The sequence below is a fragment of the Microtus ochrogaster genome, chromosome 8 (genome assembly GCF_000317375.1).
Source record: "Microtus ochrogaster isolate Prairie Vole_2 chromosome 8, MicOch1.0, whole genome shotgun sequence".
NCBI classification, from domain to species: domain Eukaryota; kingdom Metazoa; phylum Chordata; class Mammalia; order Rodentia; family Cricetidae; genus Microtus; species Microtus ochrogaster.
Genome location: NC_022015.1, coordinates 3,674,182 through 3,693,414, shown reverse-complemented (window position 1 = coordinate 3,693,414; position 19,233 = coordinate 3,674,182). Strand labels below are relative to the sequence as shown.

The 19,233-nt window shown below is 42.4% G+C and overlaps 1 protein-coding gene across 3 annotated transcripts in view; it reads right to left on the bottom strand.

Annotated features, from left to right (window-relative positions):
* Positions 1 to 8,325: 8,325 nt before the first annotated feature.
* Usp47 (ubiquitin specific peptidase 47) overlaps positions 8,326 to 19,233 on the bottom strand; it is a 100,422-nt gene continuing 89,514 nt past the window's right edge. For all 3 annotated transcript variants that reach the window (XM_026781724.1, XM_005351004.3, XM_013347677.2), the window contains 8 exons: positions 18,149 to 18,324; positions 17,361 to 17,441; positions 16,259 to 16,374; positions 15,875 to 15,993; positions 12,880 to 13,010; positions 11,224 to 11,271; positions 11,004 to 11,134; positions 8,326 to 9,718 (listed from right to left, as the gene is read on the bottom strand). In XM_026781724.1, the coding sequence (XP_026637525.1) occupies positions 9,544 to 9,718; positions 11,004 to 11,134; positions 11,224 to 11,271; positions 12,880 to 13,010; positions 15,875 to 15,993; positions 16,259 to 16,374; positions 17,361 to 17,441; positions 18,149 to 18,324 (977 nt within the window). In that variant the 3' untranslated portion in view covers positions 8,326 to 9,543. The remainder of the gene's footprint in view (positions 9,719 to 11,003; positions 11,135 to 11,223; positions 11,272 to 12,879; positions 13,011 to 15,874; positions 15,994 to 16,258; positions 16,375 to 17,360; positions 17,442 to 18,148; positions 18,325 to 19,233) is intronic.

Sequence of the window (19,233 nt, the reverse complement as noted above, 5' to 3'; positions counted from 1 at the left end):
TCTTCTTCTTCTTCTTCTTCTTCTTCTTCTTCTTCTTCTTCTTCTTCTTCTTTTTGTGCATTTAAGGCATGCCTGGAACTAAAGCCAGGCCAGTTTGCATATCCCTCTAAGGTTAGAAGTAACAGCGTGGAGGCCAGTGGTATGGACACTGCCCTCTGCCATTTGCTTCAATAACTCTGAAAGTCAGTAATTGGAGGGCCGTTTGTGTAAATTAATTCACAGGAAGGACATTTGGGTAATTGTAGGGCCAGGGTTATAAATGAAATTTGCAGTTGTTCAGCCACAAGGGAAGGCCTTTCTCAACGGCACAGAGAAAGCAGAAGCAAGCCAGGCTGTGTGAAGGACGGCTGTGATGTCCAGACAGAAGCTGGGCTGGGCGTCGGGTCTCAGATGACTGTGTCAGGTGCCAGGAACTGTTTCCATCCTGTCCTCATCCAGAGTGATTCAGCTTTAGAGCTGCGCCCAGTTGTCGAAGCATGCTTTGGTCTGAGTTTTAAATTATGTATAAGCACACGCGTTGCGCTCAAAGATCATGCATAAATTACTTTAGCTACTGTTTGATAATTCTTGGGCTTCTTTTTTTTCCCCCTTTGGCTTTCAATAAATATAACCCCCCTTCATCCAGAACAATAAAATAAAACAATCTGTGGTATAAAGAGACGAAAAGTCTTTCCATAGAGGCAGATTTTCCAGGCATCTGTGGTTCGCTTCTAGACTCTGTTGGAACATTTATCCTTGTCTGGATGGGAATGAGTTTTAGGAGAGCAAACTCCTTGCCATCTCCCGAAGTAAGTCGTCTCTTGGAGGCACCTTGTCATCAAAGGCAATTTTGGGCTTGGGCAGGACGGGCACTCTAATGAAATACCTGAGGCAATTTATGTATTTAAAAAAGCTTATTTTTGTTCCCTGTTTTGGGTGTCAGTTGTGATCCTGTTGCCTGGAAACTGTGGTGGGGCAGCACAGCATGGCGGGGGGCTTGTGGTAGAGTCAGGCTGCTCCCAGGGAGAGAGAGAGGAACACACAGTCCTCCCCCAGGACCGGGGCCCTCTCACGAGGCCCCACCCCATAGGGCGACCCAGGCTCTGCCGCATTGGTCTTAGCTACTCTCCTGGTGCTGACAAGAGCTGCCTGAAGGGTGAGGGTTCATTTTGTAGCAGGCGAGGCACAGGGGTGGAGTGTGGGGCTCCTTCCCACAGTTCTGAGGACCGGGGGCAGAGAAAGGGTAATGCCAGGACTCAGATTCTCCTCTTTCCCCTTTCATTTATTCCGGGACCCCAGCCCATGGAATGGTGCCATCCCACCCAAAAAGGGTGAGTTTCCTTCCTCAGCTGGAACTCTCTGGGAACTCCTTGCCTCATAGACAGGTACAGAGGGTGTCTCCTAAATGATTCAAAAACCCATTTGGTTCCAAGACATAGAAGGGCTATGTAATAACTTTTCCACATAACACCTTTGCATTTAAACGACTTTAAATCTCTAATCTGAAGCTATCACAGTAAAGAAATATAGACATTTAGAAAAACAGTAAATGTAAGTAAGTACTTGCTAGTCACCTGTGTCCACAGTATGGGTCCATTTGTCACTAAAACCTGTGCTGGTTAAAATTTGCTGTGTTTTATCTGGTATGCTGAAATCCTATGGTTTTAGCTACAAATGAGAAGATTCAGAATAAATGAACGACATATTAAAAAAACACTACGCAGGCTGATAAAGAAGATTGTTGTAGCCTTCCAGTAGTGCCATGGGAACAAGCCTTTAACCAATAGGTCTTTGGGCAGGGAGATAGTTTACCTAGTCCATAACAGAGCTGGGACACACCAAGCTCTTTAAGGACTAGATTATATTTAGGTCACAGGGCAACAGGCGCGGACTCTCTGAATTCCGTATAGCAGATGACAGAATGGGGCTTCAGAGAGGTGGAGGAAAGAGAAGGTAGGTGAAATGGCTTCAAGGGGGTACTGATTATTTTACTGTTAAACATGGAGGTGTTCTTTATTCGATGGCAACTTACCAGGGCCCCTTAACTCCTGGGTCGCCCGGCAGCTACGTGTGAAGGGCTTGCATTTGGATGTTCCCAGATGACTCTCTGCTCTGAAATCATGTCAATAAAAGATGGGACACAAACAGCTGAGCGCTAGAGGAGCCCCGGTGGAGGGCTTAGCTTAGAGGGCCGCCATGAAAGGGAAGGACAAGGTTACAGGGTGACTTAGAGGGGAAATGGGTGAGATTCTTGATCGATGGGATGACTGGAAGCTAAGGCAAGCATGAGGAAATGCATAGAGATGAGTCTGAAAATGGTTTCATGGTTTCACTGAAAACAAACAAAAAAGCCTGTTTGGTACCCACCATGTATCAAGTCCCCTTCCTAGAGCTAACCACCCTGTGAAAGGCCTGAATGCTCAGCCAAGAAGACCGCACATCACCATTGTTACTGGACCATGGGAAGAGCTGAGCTGAGTGCCGCTCTCACTGGCTGCCTGATCTTTTCTTGGATTCGGTTCCTGCCAGGGAAACGGCAGCAGGAGCTACGGTTTAGCTCCTTAGCAGTGAGCCCAGCAAAGGACCAGGACAGGTGCTTAGGAGGTGGCATTGGCTTCAAGGCCCTCTGAGGAAGCTGGGAGCTGTCAGGCTGCCTTTCTCCCCCCACCCCTCCCCAGTCTTCAGCTAGTACTCACTTCTTAACTTGTTAGTTTGACAGTCCTTGGCCCATGGCCCCTGTATGACTTTTATTATTTCTGTGGCTATAAATATCTGACAAGAACAACTTAAGGGAGGAGTTTAGAGTTCAAAGGAATTGTCCACGACGGTGGCAGGAGTGGAGATGACTGTTCGTGTGACTTTCCTACCAGGAAGTAGAGTGCATGGGAAGTGGGGAGATCTCAAGGCCCACCTCCAGTGGCCCACTTCTGCCAGCAAGGCTGACTTCCCTGATGGCCCACAACCTTCAGAGACTGCTGCACACTGAGCACCAGCTGTTCAAAGATAAGTGGGTGCTGATGGTGGTTGTTTGATGAGAAATGTCCCCTTTAGTTTTAGACACTTGAATACTTGGTCCCCAGTTGGTGATGCTGTTTTGGGGAGGGCTAGGCAATGCAGCCGTGGCGGAGGTGTGTCACTGAGGGCAGGCTTTGTCTGCCTTGATTCTCTGCTTCCCATGTGGGTTCAACATGTGCCTCAGCTTCCTGGTTCTGCGCCATGCCACTCTACTGTCATGGACACCAACTGTCAAAATAAACTCAAGTTGCCTTTGGCTCTGGTGTCTTATTACAGCAACAGAAAAGCAACAAACATTGGGGCCATTTCTATAAGAGCTCCCTTCTTCAAAACCAGCAGTAACCGGCCCCTCTGGTTTTATTCAGTGAAAAGTTCTCCACTCTCAAGGGCTTGTGTGACTACATGGAGCTCACATGAACAGCATAATCTTTACCCTGAGAAGGTCCTTGACCATTAATTATCACATCCCCAACCTCTGTGCTGCATGAAGTTCCTGGGATTCTGTTTTGGGCCCTGGATATTTCTGGGAGAGTTAGACTGTCTAGCAGGAGTTTGAGGCCAAATTAAGAACAGAAGTGATCCTGGGCACAACTATCTCTGGGTTTTGTGTGTGTGTGTGTGTGTGTGTGTGTGTGTGTGCATGTGCGCACTTAGGCAGATATTCATATGGATGTATCCATGTATGTGTACACATGTGAAGTCAAAAGATGAGGTCAAACAAAATACAACATCCCTTCATGATAACAGTCTTGGAGACAGCAGGAATATAAGGAACATACCTTAACATAATAAAGGCAATATTCAGCAAGCCAACAACCAACATCAAACTACATGGAAACTTCTAGCAATCCCACTGAAATCAGGAACAAGACAAGGTTGTCCACTCTCTCCTTACTATTCAATATAGTTCTTAAGTTTCGAGCTAGAGCAATAAGACAACAAAAGAAGATCAACGGGATACAAACCAGAAAATAAGAAGTCAAACTCTCAGTGTTTGCTGATGATATGATAGTTTACATAAGCAACCCCAAAAATTCTATCAAGGAGCTTCTACAACTCATAATCACCTTCAGTAATGAAGCAGGATACAAAATTAACAAAAAAAATCAGTAACCCTCTTTTTATACAGATGATAAATGGGCTGAGAAAGAAATCAGAGAAACATCACCCTTCACAATAGCCACAAATAACATAAAATATTTTGGAGTAACTCTAGCCAAACAAGTGAAGGATCTGTATAACAAGAACTTTAAGTCTCTGAAGAAAGAAATTGAAAAAGACACCAGAAAGTGGAAAGATCTCCTATGCTCTTGGGTAGGTAAAATTAACAGAGTAAAAATGGCAATCTTTCCAAAAGCAATCTACAGATTCAATGCAATGCCCATCAAAATCCCAACAAAATTCTTCACGGACCTCAAAAGAACAATACTCAACTTCATATGGAAAAGTAAAAAACCCAGGATAGCCAAAACAATCCTGTACAATAAAGGAACTTCTGGAGGCATCACAATTTCTGACTTCAAACTCTACTATGGAGCTACAGTACTAAAAACTGAAAACAGTCTGGTATTGGCATAAGAACAGATAGGAAGACCAATGGAATAGAATTGAAGACCCGGATATCAATCGATACACCTACAAACACTTGATTTTTGACAGAGAAGCAAAAAAAAAAAAAAAATCAAATGGAAAAAAGAAAGCATATTTAACAAATGGTGCTGGTATACCTGGATATCAACATGTAAAAGAATGAAAACAGATCCATATCTATTGCCATGCACAAAACTCAAGTCCAAATGGATCAAAGACCTCAACATAAAACCAACCACACTGAACCTCATAGAAGAGAAAGTGGAAAGTACACTTGAATGCATTGGCACAGGAGACCACTTCCTAAATATAACCCCAGCATCACAGATACTGAGAGAAACAATTAATAAATGGGATCTCCTCGAACCGAAAAGCTTCTTTAAAGCAAAGGACATGGTCAACAAGAAAAAAAAAAGGGCAGACTACAGAATGGGAAAAGATCTTCACAGACTCCACATCGGACAGAGGGCTGATCTCCAAAATATTCAAAGAACTCAAAAAATTGGTCATCAAAATAACAAATAATCCAATAAAAAATGGGGTACAGACATAAACAAAGAACTCTCAAAGAGGAATCTAAAATGGCTGAAAGACACTTAAGGAAATGCTCAACATCCTTAGCTTTCAGAGAAATGCAAATCAAACAACTCCGAGATTCTATCTTATAGCTGTAAGAATGGCCACGATCAAAAACACTGATGACAACTTATGCTGGAGAGGATGTGGGGTAACGGGAACACTCCTCCATTGCTGGTGGGATTGCAAACTGGTACAGCCAGTTTGGAAATCAGTGGTGATTTCTCAGAAAATTAGGAAACAACCTACCTCAAGACCCAGCAATACCACTTTGGGTATATATCCAAAGGATGCTCAATCATACCACAAGGACATGTGCTCAACTAAGTTCATAGCAGCATTGTTTGCCGTAGCCTGAACCTGGAAACAACCTAAATGCCCCTCGACCAAAGGACGAATAAAGGAGATGTAGTACATTTACACAATGGAATACTTCACAGCAGGAGAAAAAAATGACATCTTGAAATTTGCGGGCAAATGGATGGATCTAGAAAACATCTTATTAAGTGAGGTAACCCAGACCCAGAAAGACAATTATACTTACTCACTCATAAGTGACTTTTAGACACAAAGCAAAGAAAAACCAGCCTACAATTCACAATCCCAGAGAACCTAGACAATAAAGAGGACCCAAAGAGAGACATACATGTATCCAATCTACATGGGAAGTAGAGAAAGACAAGATCTGAGTAAAATGGGAGCATGGGAGAGGGCAGAAGGGGAAGGAGGAGGAAGAGTGGGGAGCGGAGAAAAATAAATAGCTCAATAAAAACAATAACAAAAATTAGTTCATGGTTATAATACCCCCCCCCCAACAGGTCAAGTTTGTTGAATAGCTGAGTCTTCTGGTGATAGGACCTATGGCCATCTGCCATTAAGTCTATACCATACCTTTTCTGCATTCAGCCTTGTAACTAACGAACCACAGTGTGCGCTGAGGGAGCACACTATTTTGAGTGACATAAATTCAAGATCAGATTGTTGTAATACGCAAAGGAATACAAGTTGCAGACTGTACTGAGAACAGGTTTCCCAGTGGGGATATCCAACAGGGCACAGTCTAGTTACAAAAAACAACAACAACAACAAAAAAAACCCCAAAACAACAACAACAACAACAAAACCACCCTTTCTTGTATTTCCAAAAACTGGCTCTAAGCATGCTACCCAAGCAGCACGAGCTTGAAATCAGTGTGCTCACTGTATAGGGAAGTTGGGGGTACGCAAAGGCAGAAAAGGGTGCTATCTTCCAGTAATTTGTGAGGGGGGTGCCAGGTAATTTCCAGTTCCAATCATGAGCAACTTCTCTGGGATGATTAGCAGCAGTAGGTAGCAGGGGTAACATACCTCTCTCAATGCCCCAGTTGCCTTCCTACCTTGACCCTACTGATAGCTGCACTTTCTAAATGACTACAGATGTCGACGAATTCTTGAGGTAATCCAACGTTTTTGTGGCTTCTAAAAGTCAACTTACAAAAAACAACACAGGTCTAGGAATGATGGCTCCCCCATGTTGGCTGCCTTGAAGGAGCATCTTCAAATTCCACGTTCACTCAGCTGAGGTGTCTAATAGCCTCTTTTGAGTCACGAACTCTTGCAAACTGGACACAGGCCACCTTCTAGCCCCCAGAAAACTTCATGCATACCATTTTGCATTTGATTCCAGGATTCACAAAATTTTTATAAGACGATTAGTGAGACCAAAGTATAGCTGTTTTTCAAAAATTGTGCAGAACTATTTGGGTGAAATAATCCACACTACTGGACACTACTCTGTAACTTGCAAATCATAGGTTCGAGAACTGCAAGGTCTTTGATGCTGACCAGAGATGAGTCCAGAGAGATTGACAGTTCAATGGCAAAGAAAATCCTAGAACCCAGCAGAGGATCTTCCTGCATTCCAGAGTCACAGGTCAGGTACAGATTTACATCATGGGCTCCCAAACAGCTCAGACCATCAGGCTGCTTCCGACTATGGGTGTGCCACCATATCCCCACAGTATAGTCAGGGCCTGGAATCATCCATCTTTCTAACTATAGCATACTTTCTATGACATTAACCTTCTAGAGCAGTCTCCTCCACTTTGTCACCATTACTGTCGCTGTAGGCCTGCTGATTGGGCCATAGCCATGAAACCAAAGCTATGAATTTCTTGACTAGATTGCTCTTTACCTTAACCAGGGCCTTAGAAGTACAGCTACATGGTTCTGACAGTCTGTACCTGGCTGACACAATTCACCTGCCCTAATAAAAGCCCTTCAAAACCTCTGTGGCTCCTAGAGAATGGTCACAATTCAGTGCATTTGCTCTGCTTCAGGATCTGGCAACTCCCTGAAGCCCCGAGAAGCTGCCTCTCACTTCTGTGACTTCAATGAGAAAGCTCCTGTTCCTGGCTCACCCCCATGCACTGAGAAGCTGGCCTTTAAGTTTTCTTTTCAACGAAGCATTTCCTCTATGCTTGGTATGTGCAACATGCCTGCAAAGACTCGCACAGCAGCAATAAACCCAGAGCAGAAGGCAAACACCAAGGGACAGACACATGGGAAGAATTGTGCCAGCCATTGAGGACACTATGCCAAACCAGAAGAAAGGCAAATAAGCCCACTCTACCAACTTCCGCTGCTTGCCAGAAAGTCAGTCCTGGGGAGCAGATTAATGTCTAGGTCCCAAGCCTGAACCAGATCCAAGAGACTTTTAAGATACTATAGAATACCTTAATTACATTCAAATGACAGTCAACATCTGCTATGTTCTTATTAAGTATTTCTTAAGTATTTCTTCTTTATTTTATGTATATGGTGCTGTATCTGCATGTATGCCTATAGGCCAGAACAGGCATCATATCCCAATATAGATGGTTGTGAGCCACCATGTGGTTGCTGGGAATTGAACTCAGATCCTCTGGAAGAGCAGCCAGTGCTCTTAACCACGGAGCCAGCTCTCCAGCCCTCATTAAGTATTTCTTAAAAGGAAAAGGAAAGGGTAAAAACCTGATTCTGAAGTACTGTCAGGACCCTTTGAAGAACTTTACTATAAATACACTTCATCAGAGAGTGTGATACTTATTCCATTCAGGTAACAAAGTGCCATACTTAAAGACAACAAACTCATTCTGTACCCAGATTCATGTCCCCAGAGGTTTAATGACAAAAAAATAACACAGCAACATGAACAAATTTTTATTGGCGTATTCATTGTTGTAAACAGCATCTTGCATGAAAAAGTTTTACCAAAACCTTTTTATTGACTTTTATAAATTAGATAGTATTTCAAAGTTTATGTAGAACTGGGTTCTTAGAAGTTGTATTTAGCAGAGCAGAAGCCTGCTGATGCTAGCACACGCTGCAATGAATCATGTGGCACCAAGTCTACACCAAGGCCCCCGAGAAACTTTATTCCATGTGATGAGCAGATGGCTCCCCAAAGTTACACTACAGAACTACAAATCGACTCTTAAAAAATCAAAATGGGACTTTACAAGCACTCTAGAAGACTCAAACTTGAAGCAATTTGTTGAAAATAAATGTACAGAGAAAAGACTGAAGCTACTGAACAGAGATCCCTCAATGAGCAACCATGCGGCTGCTGAGCTTCGGTGCACACAAACGGACGTGACGAATGAGGCAAAGAACCATGGCAAACAGCAGAGCTGCAGTCGGGAGAACTCAGCAGGACCCCCTTATTTACATGCTGAGTGAAGGAGTGAGACATTCTCTACATCCATAGCTCAAGTACAGTTGGTTCTAATCACAAACCTGCAGCAGCCAAAGTGCACCTACTGGCAGTGGCCAAAGGGAAAAAGATACTGGGCTGTTTCACTAAGGTTCTTAATACTTTGTAAAAAGTGAAATAAAATAAAGACACACCTTCCTAATTCTTCTATGGGTGATGCTGGTTCTAAGAACTCCTTCAGCTCCTCTTTGCTGCTTTCTAAGAGTCAACACAGTTGCATTTGCTTCAAACTGTCAATGAGGTAATGTGTGTATCAATGAAATAAACAGAAGATTCATTCATTCATGGCCTTTGCACAGCTTTATTATTAAGCTATGAGCATCCTGTTTGAGGCTAGTTTTACTAGCGGCTATGTGCACATTTGTCCGCAATCAATGAATCTACTCGTCCCCCTCCCCTTTCATAGTAGCAGGCTTTGCTTGTTTCTCTTTGCACATCCTTGGCTTTACAGTACATTTGACCATAGTGCACAACATGATTCCAAGTCAAGACAGTGGCCCACTGGGCACTGAGCTTCTGATTGGTGAAGGGCGGTCCAATCAGTGCTGGTGTCATAGGATTACCCCAACCACGTCCGGCCAAAATGGCACTACCCAACAGTAGTGAACCATTACTTAAACCAACCGTCAGGGAGAAGGCTACACTGGCAGTCAGTCTTGAGTCACGTCTTTATTTGGCGCCCCATCCAGATAGATCTTGAGCGCTTTCTCTTTGCGAGGGGAGTACGTCACACGATGTCCAGTCTTCTGTAGTCGGCTGCTTTCCTTTTTCATCAGTTCATTTCTCTGTTCTTCTGTCAACTCCATTACTTCTTCTGTTTTATCCCTTTATGTGAAATACAAATCATTAGAGCAGCTGACCACTGACCCTGTTCACCGACATCTGATGTTACTGTGTTCCTCTTCTTGCTCTCACACACCAGGATGTACTAGGTTACTAATGTGAATCATGTCATTTCTTAAAATGGTACAGAATCATCTCACGTGAGTATTAAAAGTAATACAATCTTAAGCCCTCCTGCCCACCTGCCCACAGAGTTCCAGGACAGGCTCCAAAGCTACAGAGAAACCCTGTCTCGAAAAAACCAACAAAAAAAAAAAAAAAACAAAAAAAAGTAATACAATCTGCATTACTGAACATTTACTTATAACAGATGATTACTCTATGAAAGAGCCTGGATTCTCAGGAAAAACAGCACTGTCACCATTTTACAGGTAAGAGCTAGGGAAACAAGTTAGATTTGACCTCCAGGTTCCAAAGATCATTTTCCTTTGTATGTGTGCTGTCCAACACAGTAGTCAGAGAGCACCTGTAGTATATCTTGCCGTGCTGGGAGTGTGATACATAGCATCTCTGAAGACATCTATAAATCAAAGAATGTAAGCTACCCCCAAATGTCAATGACATGCTGTATTAACATTGTATGTACTGGATTAAAAGATTTTTTTTGCAATTATAATTAATCTCATTGGTTTCTGTTTCGTATTGGTTTGCTTTGCACTACTGGGAATGGGCATATGTGCCACAGCACATAGGGAACTCGCTTTTATAGACCAGGCTGACCTCAAACTCAGAGATCCACCTGCCTCTGCTTCTGAGTGCTAGGATTAAAGGAATGCGCCACCACTGCCTGGCTCCTCCTTTACTTATTGTTATTATTTTTAGGAGAGAGTTTTAAGATGGGGTCTCACAGCTGGGCAGTGGTGGCACAAGACTTTAATCCCAGCACTTGGGAGACAGAGGCAGGTGGATCTCAGTGACTTTAAGACCAACCTGGTCTACAGATCGAGTTCCAGGCCAGGACTACATAGAGAAATCCTATTTTAAAAAGCTTAAAAACAAAACAAAACAAAACAAAAAACAAAAACAACCTCACATAGCTGAGGCTAGGGCTGGTCTCAAACCCATTATATAGCAGAAACTGGCTCTGATTCCTGATCCTCCTGCATCTACTTCTCTGTTGCTGGGGTCACAGGTGTGGGGCAGTACAGTGTTCTGATTTTAACTAAGGTACATCAAGCTGTTGTGTGCAGCCCTCACTGTATTTCCACTGCTCAGTGTAAAGGTACAACACCACAAATACATCAGCAACAAAACCATTGCACTTTACCTATAAAATATGACGGCACCATCATCACAGATATAAAGAGGCCAAACATTCAGGGTAGAGACTTTAGGATTCCAGTCCAAATCTTGATGAATATCAAGGACAGAAATATCACAGGGGAAGGTTCCCCTACCCTGAGGAGAGAAAAAAATGGCTGGATGAGTCAAAGCACAGGTCACATTTGTGGCACCAGCACCAGGATGCAAATGTTCTCAGGCTTTACCTTGGCAAATTCAATGTCTTCCAAAGGAATGCCACTGATTTCACTCAGCTAGAAAAGAAAAGTCATATGCAAGTTTATATAAAAATTATTCTTGAGAAGTTATTAGCTGGATTTAAAAACTAATATATTTGATTTTAAAAAACTAGAAGCAGACAGTGAAATCTGCCTCTTTGCTCAGGATGCAAATCCCACATCCCTGGAACATGCTAGCACACTTGACACATTTCTAAAAACAAACTTCTACTAGGAGCTATCTCTACACTCATACCCCACACCACTCTAGAAACATAGACCCCTGACCACACTGCCGGATGTGGAGCTCTGCTCAGCTGAAGTGCTGATGGAACCTTGATAACGCTTGCCACTCTGGAAACCTATCAGAGGGACAGGATCTTGCCCATCAGCCCCAAGCTAGACAGGTCTAGATATTATTTTGATTTTCTAAATCTTCACTGAGAAGAGCTCAAAAACGATGTTATTCTTTGCCAGATAAAGCTGCTTATGTTCTCTTTGTTTTTTTTTTTTTTAAAGATTTATTTATTTATTATGTATACAACATTCCTTCCATGTATGCTTGCATGCCAGAAGAGGGCACCAGGTCTCATTACAGATGGCTGTGAGCCACCATGTGGTTGCTGGGAATTGAACTCAGGACCTCTGGAAGAGCAGCCAGTGCTCTTAACCTCTGAGCCATCTCTCCAGCCCCTTATGTTCTCTTTGTTAAGACAGTGGTCACACTTACACTAGGGGCATCAGTGAATGTGGTGTGTGCCTGTGATCTCAGTGCTAGGAGTTCAAGGCCAGCAAGGTCTACAGAATGAGACTTTTGACTTAAAAAACAAACAAACAAACAACCAATCCCCCACCTCAGGGGGATGGTGTCCCATGGTGGTTTCAAATAGTTTCCTCCTGTCTTTGTCTTCTAGCTTTGTTTGTAAGCTGTTTTTCTAAATTACCATTTGGAGTCATACAGAACAGTTAAGTTTTTGTGCAGTATGCCTTTCTTTCTCTGGCTTTTAGCACTAGATCAGAAGTATTTTTATCCCAATATTTAAGAAGCATATCTGTCCTTTTCCTTTACTTATGTAAATATAATATACTTATAATTATTTGGAGATTAAACCCAGGACCTTGCACATGCCAGGCAACTGCAACTGAGTTACGTCTCAAGTGTGGGGACTGCTGGCATGCACTGTGGACACTAAAGGTTTTACAAATTGCCCACTGAAGTAGAACCACTGACGGAGAGGGCAATTCTCCCTTCCCCGAGACACCTGAATTACTGTAAGATGCAAAGCCTATCTTCACTCTATTTTCCTTTTCAAGTACCAACCACACCCAAGTATGACCAGATGCAAACAGGTATGTTCAGAATCGTATGGCCTAGGACCTCCATTCAATTCTCTATCCTTTATTCATTTAGCCATACAACAGTTTAATAACTTCTAATTAATTTCAAAAACAGTACACAGTTGGCTAAGTAATGAAAAGTGAAAGTCCTCCTTTAAACAAAGTAATTTCAAAACATGAGGAGATCTAAGGGACCCTAATGGACAGAGACCAAGAAAGACTCCTGACAACAGTCGCTGGTACTCACTTCCTACACAACGCAGGAAAACATACATGTATTAGCTAATTTTGTTCAAAAGAACCTACCTTCTCCCGCAGTTCATCAACACTATTGCTCTCCAATACAAGCTCCTGGAAGGGATCCAACTTCATCTCTGAAGGCCTCCACCGTTTTGATAAAATGGCAAGCTGTGACATGGACTTCATCTTCTCTACACCTAAGGACATGCAGGATTACACCAGTGCTTACTTATAATCTTACTTTTCCTGTAGTTCCTAACTAAACATAAAGATCTATTCTTTTTGTTTTTAAAGCGTGTGAATGCTGCAGGGGCTCATGAAGGCCAGAAGGTGTCAGATCCCTTGACGCTGAAATTGCAGAAGGTAGTGAGCTGCCTGATGTGGGTGTTGGGAATCAAACACAAATCCTCTGAAATAGCTGCAAGATCTTTTAACCAATGAGCCCCTTTAGTGTATAGGTGTTTTTCCTGTATGTGTATCTTTGTCTACATGTATATCTTCCTATAGGCATGTCTGCTGCCCTTGGAGGTCAGAAGAACATCAGACCCCTGGAACTGCAGTCATGGATGGTTGAAAGGTACCATGTAGATGCTGGAAATAGAACTTGAGTCCTCTGCAAGAGCAGTCAGCGCACTTAGTTGCTGAGCCATGCCCCCAGCTCCTGTTCTTTCTTTAAAAGGAGTTGCACACATAACTCTCTACTCCCACAAGACAACCCTCAGCTACCACATGCCCATCAGTGTCCTAAGCTACACTACTTCCTCCCAACTCCTGTCTGACATTGCTCTTCCTATCACTTTCCCTCAGTCTCTTCCAGTGCCAGTAGCTCTGACTCCAATCTAAACTACCATCAAGCCACCTTCATTTGCTTCTTTATTCACCCAGATGATCATCAATCCCTCTTTCTTTGAAGACAAAACTCAGTGGCTCATCAAAATTCAGCTCACCTGTCACCTTGCTGGTAGACATACACACAATTTCTAATTGTGGCTAGCTAGTCTCAGCAACTAGCAACTTAAGATACACCTGCTGCTCCATTCCACCCAGACTGTGCATGTGTTGGGCAATCCCTAGCTTATTCCTGTTTATAGCTCCAGATACTAGCCACATCTGGCTAATTATGGCTAAATATTGCTGAGATTTAATCACATGACTCATTTCTTATCCATCTACTTCAATGTTAAAATGTATACTGACATGATACAATGAAGACACATACCACCTAGTACCACTACCACTTTCTGTGGCACTAGCCTATTTGTGTGACCTTCATGACCCTGGGTCAGTTTGCTCAGAAAAAGCTATTATTCTCTCAGGCTGCACACATTAGAGAAGGACACCTGCACGCAGCATGTACCTGGTTCTCTGGTAGTTCTTTGCCTCCCAGTTAAGTTGTCAAATAATTGAAAGTTTACCTGCTTAAATTAAGCTGATTTAGGTTGGAAACAGCTAGTAAGAAGGGCTACTAAACTCTCTAAGAACTATGATCTTATTGTCTAGACTGTGGACATAGTGGCATCAAAACATGTAGACAAAACTCAATGTGACCTCCCTGAAGCCAACTCCCCCCACTACTCCTCTGGGCAGAGTACTGAGTCAGTCCCAGAACAAAAGAGAGAGTGGACATTCTGGTGGGCACAAGTGCTGCTCCAGGTCCCTGTCATGGCCTAGCTGCCTGCTCTAACAGACAAGGAATCCAAGTCCAAAATAATAACCTTATTATAGTTAGAGAATCAAATTAAAATAAGCGGGTGGACCTCAATTGAAGATGGCTAGAGTATTCTGAAAATGGGGAAGTCAGACAAGCCTACTCAGAGAATGCCACGTGAAGATGAAAGGAAAGATGGGGCACAGTACCTGGCTACAAGCCAAAAGCAGGCCACCAAGCTCTGGAAGCTACAGGAGTGACATGGAAGATACAGCTCCCCAGTAAGATCAAGAAAGATAGAAGCAAGATTCACTAATACCTTGACCTCTGACCTCAGTAAAGACTGAGCTTCTGCCATTTAGCTGTCCTGTGGGTAGCATTCTGAAGTGGCAGTAGCCTAGAAACTAACACAGCTGTTTGCAACATCTTTGACACATTTTCAGTAGCATATTCTCAACATAAAATATGGGACAATGATAAAGAAGATAATAAGCATGCCTAAGAAAATACCAACAGAATTTTCTGCATAATGAACCCCAAAAATCAAACTTTTAAATTATAATTTTTATATATGAGAAAATGAAAGGAATAAATATTAAAAGGCATAAGACAAGGGATATCTCTAAAAATAATACAAGCAGTTATGTTAGAGATAAGGAAAGAAAAAAGAATCTCAGTGATGGAGCAAGAATCATATCTGTAGTGATATTTTGTTTGTGTTTTAACAAATAAAGCTTGCCTGAAGATCAGAGTGCAGAGCTAAGTCACTAGAGGCCAGGCAGTGGTGACGCACACCTTTAATCCCAGGACTTGGGAGACGAAGGCAGATGGATCCCTGTAAATTCAAGGTCACACTGGGCTACACTAGATTGACCCAATCTTAAAAAGAAACAGAGCTCACAAAGGTGATCCCAGCACTTGGGATCCCATGCCTTTAATCCCAGCGCTACGGAGGTGTACATAGGAGTGATATGGCTGTGGCTGGGCAGAGAGAGGAATATACGGCAGAAGGAGACAGAAGCACAGTGTAGTCTGAGGTTCGGTGGAGACAGCTGCAGTCAGTGGATGAGGTCTGAGGGGATAGTCTGAGGAGAGGTCGCCATTTCGGTCTGAGCACTGGTAGAGATAAAAGAACTCTCTAGTGGCTGGCCTCTCTGCTTGTTATCTTCAGCAATAACTCCTGTATCTGACTCTGGGTTGAAGACCAACTAGAATTCGTGCTACACATATCAGTGCACAAAACCACAGCCTGATGCTGACAAGGCTGACAATACTGCACCATACAGCACACTTCTCACAGATCAATCTGGGCTTAGGTGCTAAGGGCTTAGGGTTCCATTAGCTCTACTGTCTTTCTAATTGATATTTATTACTCAAAACAAAACAAACAAACAAAAAAAAACCCAATAATACCATCAAGAACTTCCAGGAAAACTTCCCAGTTGCTGGAAATATTAATATCTTCTTCATAAATATGATAATCCAAAAAGACAGTGCCAGGGTTCTTCCATGTTTTCTTCCTTAGACGAAACCTAAAAATAAAAAATGCTATGATTTGAAATATTTAATTCAAAAATTTACATTCATCAGACACGAAAAATGAACTGTGTTCAAAGTACAAAATAAATGGTTTCTCATGAAAATTCAGGGGTGATGCAGAAGCAATGCCTCTAGTACATCACATTCTGTCCTCTCCAGGGAAACTCAAGGAGGCGAGCACTTCTGCTTTACTCAGCACTACATCCTGGAGGAAAGGTACAGCAGCGTCAAAGCAGCCAGCGCTGGGATCTTACTTACCTGTCAATGCTGAGGTCTAAGCCACACTGCTCCCTGAGTTGAGGAATCAGCTCCTCTTTTGATTGCCGCACGGTCATGCCTTTAGCAAATACAGCGTCTAGCAGAAACTTGCATGGCTAGGAATATAAACACACAATTAGAGCCTGTGTGTTGCAGTGAAGCAAGGGTTAAGAAGATATTTATTTTTGCTGCGCAGCACAAGGAAGAGCCAAATGGAATTTAAGAATCTATCTTCTTGTTCTCAGTGTTAGCTCCATAACTTATAGGATCAGCAGTTGTGAACAGCCTTGCTTAAAAGCCTATGCCTCAGCCTTCTCATTTGTAAATTGGGACAATAGCTTCTTTTAGCATTATCATGATGATTAACTAGGATAATGCATTCATATTTCTCTATCTGTCATAAAACTACGACAATTTTGAAAGTACAAGGCACAGTTTCATGGATTTCAATGAAGAAATGTACACTCAATCTCTAACAGAAAACAAAAGACTCAGAAGAAGCATATGAATGAAAACTGGATGATAGATGATTGATAAAACATTGTTTTAATTAATGAAGGCATTGTAAATAATAAGTTTACAGCGTTCATGTTTGTCTAGAATTCTATACGTTATGCATGAACATTTTAGAAATATTCTGATTATTTCCTAAACCAGCCTGCTGGGAGCCTTTATACAGATTTCAAACTGTGACCTTGAGTACATTACCTAACTTCTCTGTGCCAGGTTCTTCATTTACATATACCACAGAGCTAACTGATGGGGCTTACATGAGTCTTTGAAGGAACTGATGTCATACAACATACTACAGGGAAGCCTCTAAAACCATGACGACCTTGGACACAGAAGGTACTTACACAGGCCAGCTGCCATCCTCTCGTAGCACAGTACCATCCTTCCCAGAAGGCAACCATAAACACATCTAGCTCCTTTTCAATGCAGGAAAAGCCTGCTTATGCCCGTAGTGTGACAATACACCATTCCCGTTTTACAGGTTTCTTGTGTACTATCACAGCAGAACTGAGGACTGCAGAAGAGATGACTAGAAGCCATCTCGCCCTGAAGGTGTTAGTGCTCTCCTGTAGTCTCAAGTGTCACTCACCTCTTGCTCATTGACTAAGAGCTGGCACACTTTAACTCTGTACTCTCCCTTCTTCAGTGCTCTCCCCAGTCGAATTGTGATCTAAGAATCAAGAACATTCTTTTAGATGAACTGCCTCAGCAGGGCAACCCAGGCACACGCTGTTGTTACCTTGTGGTTTCCCCATCCCCTACTTCATGGGCTCCTGGAGGAACAGGTACACCTTGACCTCTGACTCTCCATCACTAGCACTGTAGCTGACTGACATAGTTCACACTTAATCATGCCTGTTAGGTGGACAAGCAAAGAACAATCTAAACACTCAGTAGCCGCCAGGGACCCTAATCTTGGGGCTACCTACTCCACCTTAATTGGAAGGGCTACAAACAGCTCTCAAACCTGATATGGGATTCCCCTCTGTATATTGTGAATATATTTTATTGCTATTAGTTAATAAAGAAGCTGCTTTGGCCTACGGCAGGACGGAATATTTCAAGGTGGGAAATCCAAGCAGATAGAGGAGGAAAGAAGGCAGAGTCAGGAAGACGCCATGTAGCTGCCGAAAGAAAAAGACGCCAGAATCTTACTGGTGAGCCACAACCTCGTGGTGATACACAGATTAATAGAAATGGGTTAAGATATAAGAGCTACCTAAGAATATGTCTGAGCCACTAGCCAAACAGTGTTGTAATTAATATAGTTTTTTGGGATTATTTGGGTGTGGAAGCTGGAAAACGAAAGAACAGACTCTTTTTAGACAAACCTATTACTTAAAATGGACTAATTCTATAAGGATTATTATAATCAACCTTAGTGTCATCTGAAAATGACGAAAGGGTCTCATTCAGTCGGACGCTCTCAAACTCTTGGTTGCTGGTGTACACTCGGAAAACCTTGAAGTGAGAGGACAGGACTCCAACAAATGGCTCTAAATGCTGTTTGAAAGCTGCCAGGGTGATTCTCTTATCAACATGCACCATCAACCCTAAGTATAAAAACCAAACAAAACAGGAACAAAATGTGAAAGCAGCCTTTGAGTGTTATAAAAGACTATTTTTTTTGTTAATTGCTTTCTTTTGTTTTTGTATATCTCTTATTATAATGTCAATAGGAAAAAGTATCTCTTCTTTTGACTAGATTTTTAGGTAATACCACTTAATGAAAAAAAAAAAAGCCAGATAAAATATAAACCCAGGCAGGCACTGAGGACCCGATAGATGTAATCTACAAAACCTCTGGGCCAGTGATTCTCAACCTTTCTTATGCTGCAACCCTTTAATAAGTTCTTTGCGCTGTAGTGACCCCCAACCATAAAAATCATTGCTACTTCATAACTGTAAGTATGCTATTATTATGAATCATAATTTTAAGTATCTTGGTTTTCCAATATCCCTCCACCACTCAAAGGGTCACAACCCATAGGTTGAGAACTGCTGCTCTAGGGAGTCTCTTAAAACACAAACATCTCTAGCTTCATATAGTACTAGTTCTGGTCATCTGGCTGGGTCATCGTCTCCTCTGCTTATTTAGCCATGAGACACAGGGTACCACTCCATGCCCCTGTTTTTTTATAGGGAAATAGAGATGAAAGCAGTGTCACAGTGCTATGTGTGAATTCAATGAGCTCACACATTTATGAAGCTTTAATCACAGTGCCAGATCTATAGCAGGCAGTCTCAAAATCTGGTAGCAATGTCATCTGGGATAATAATTCTGGGATTTCTACTAGGAAAAAAAAATGGATTAACATATTGAGATGTATGTTTAACATGTGGTTGAGCTACAACAGGACTGTATATAAATGATCCATTGTTCTCACTTCCCCCAGGCTTAAACTGAAACTCCCTTGGCATCATGACAAGACTACCTCTCATAAGCTATTTTTCTCTTTTCT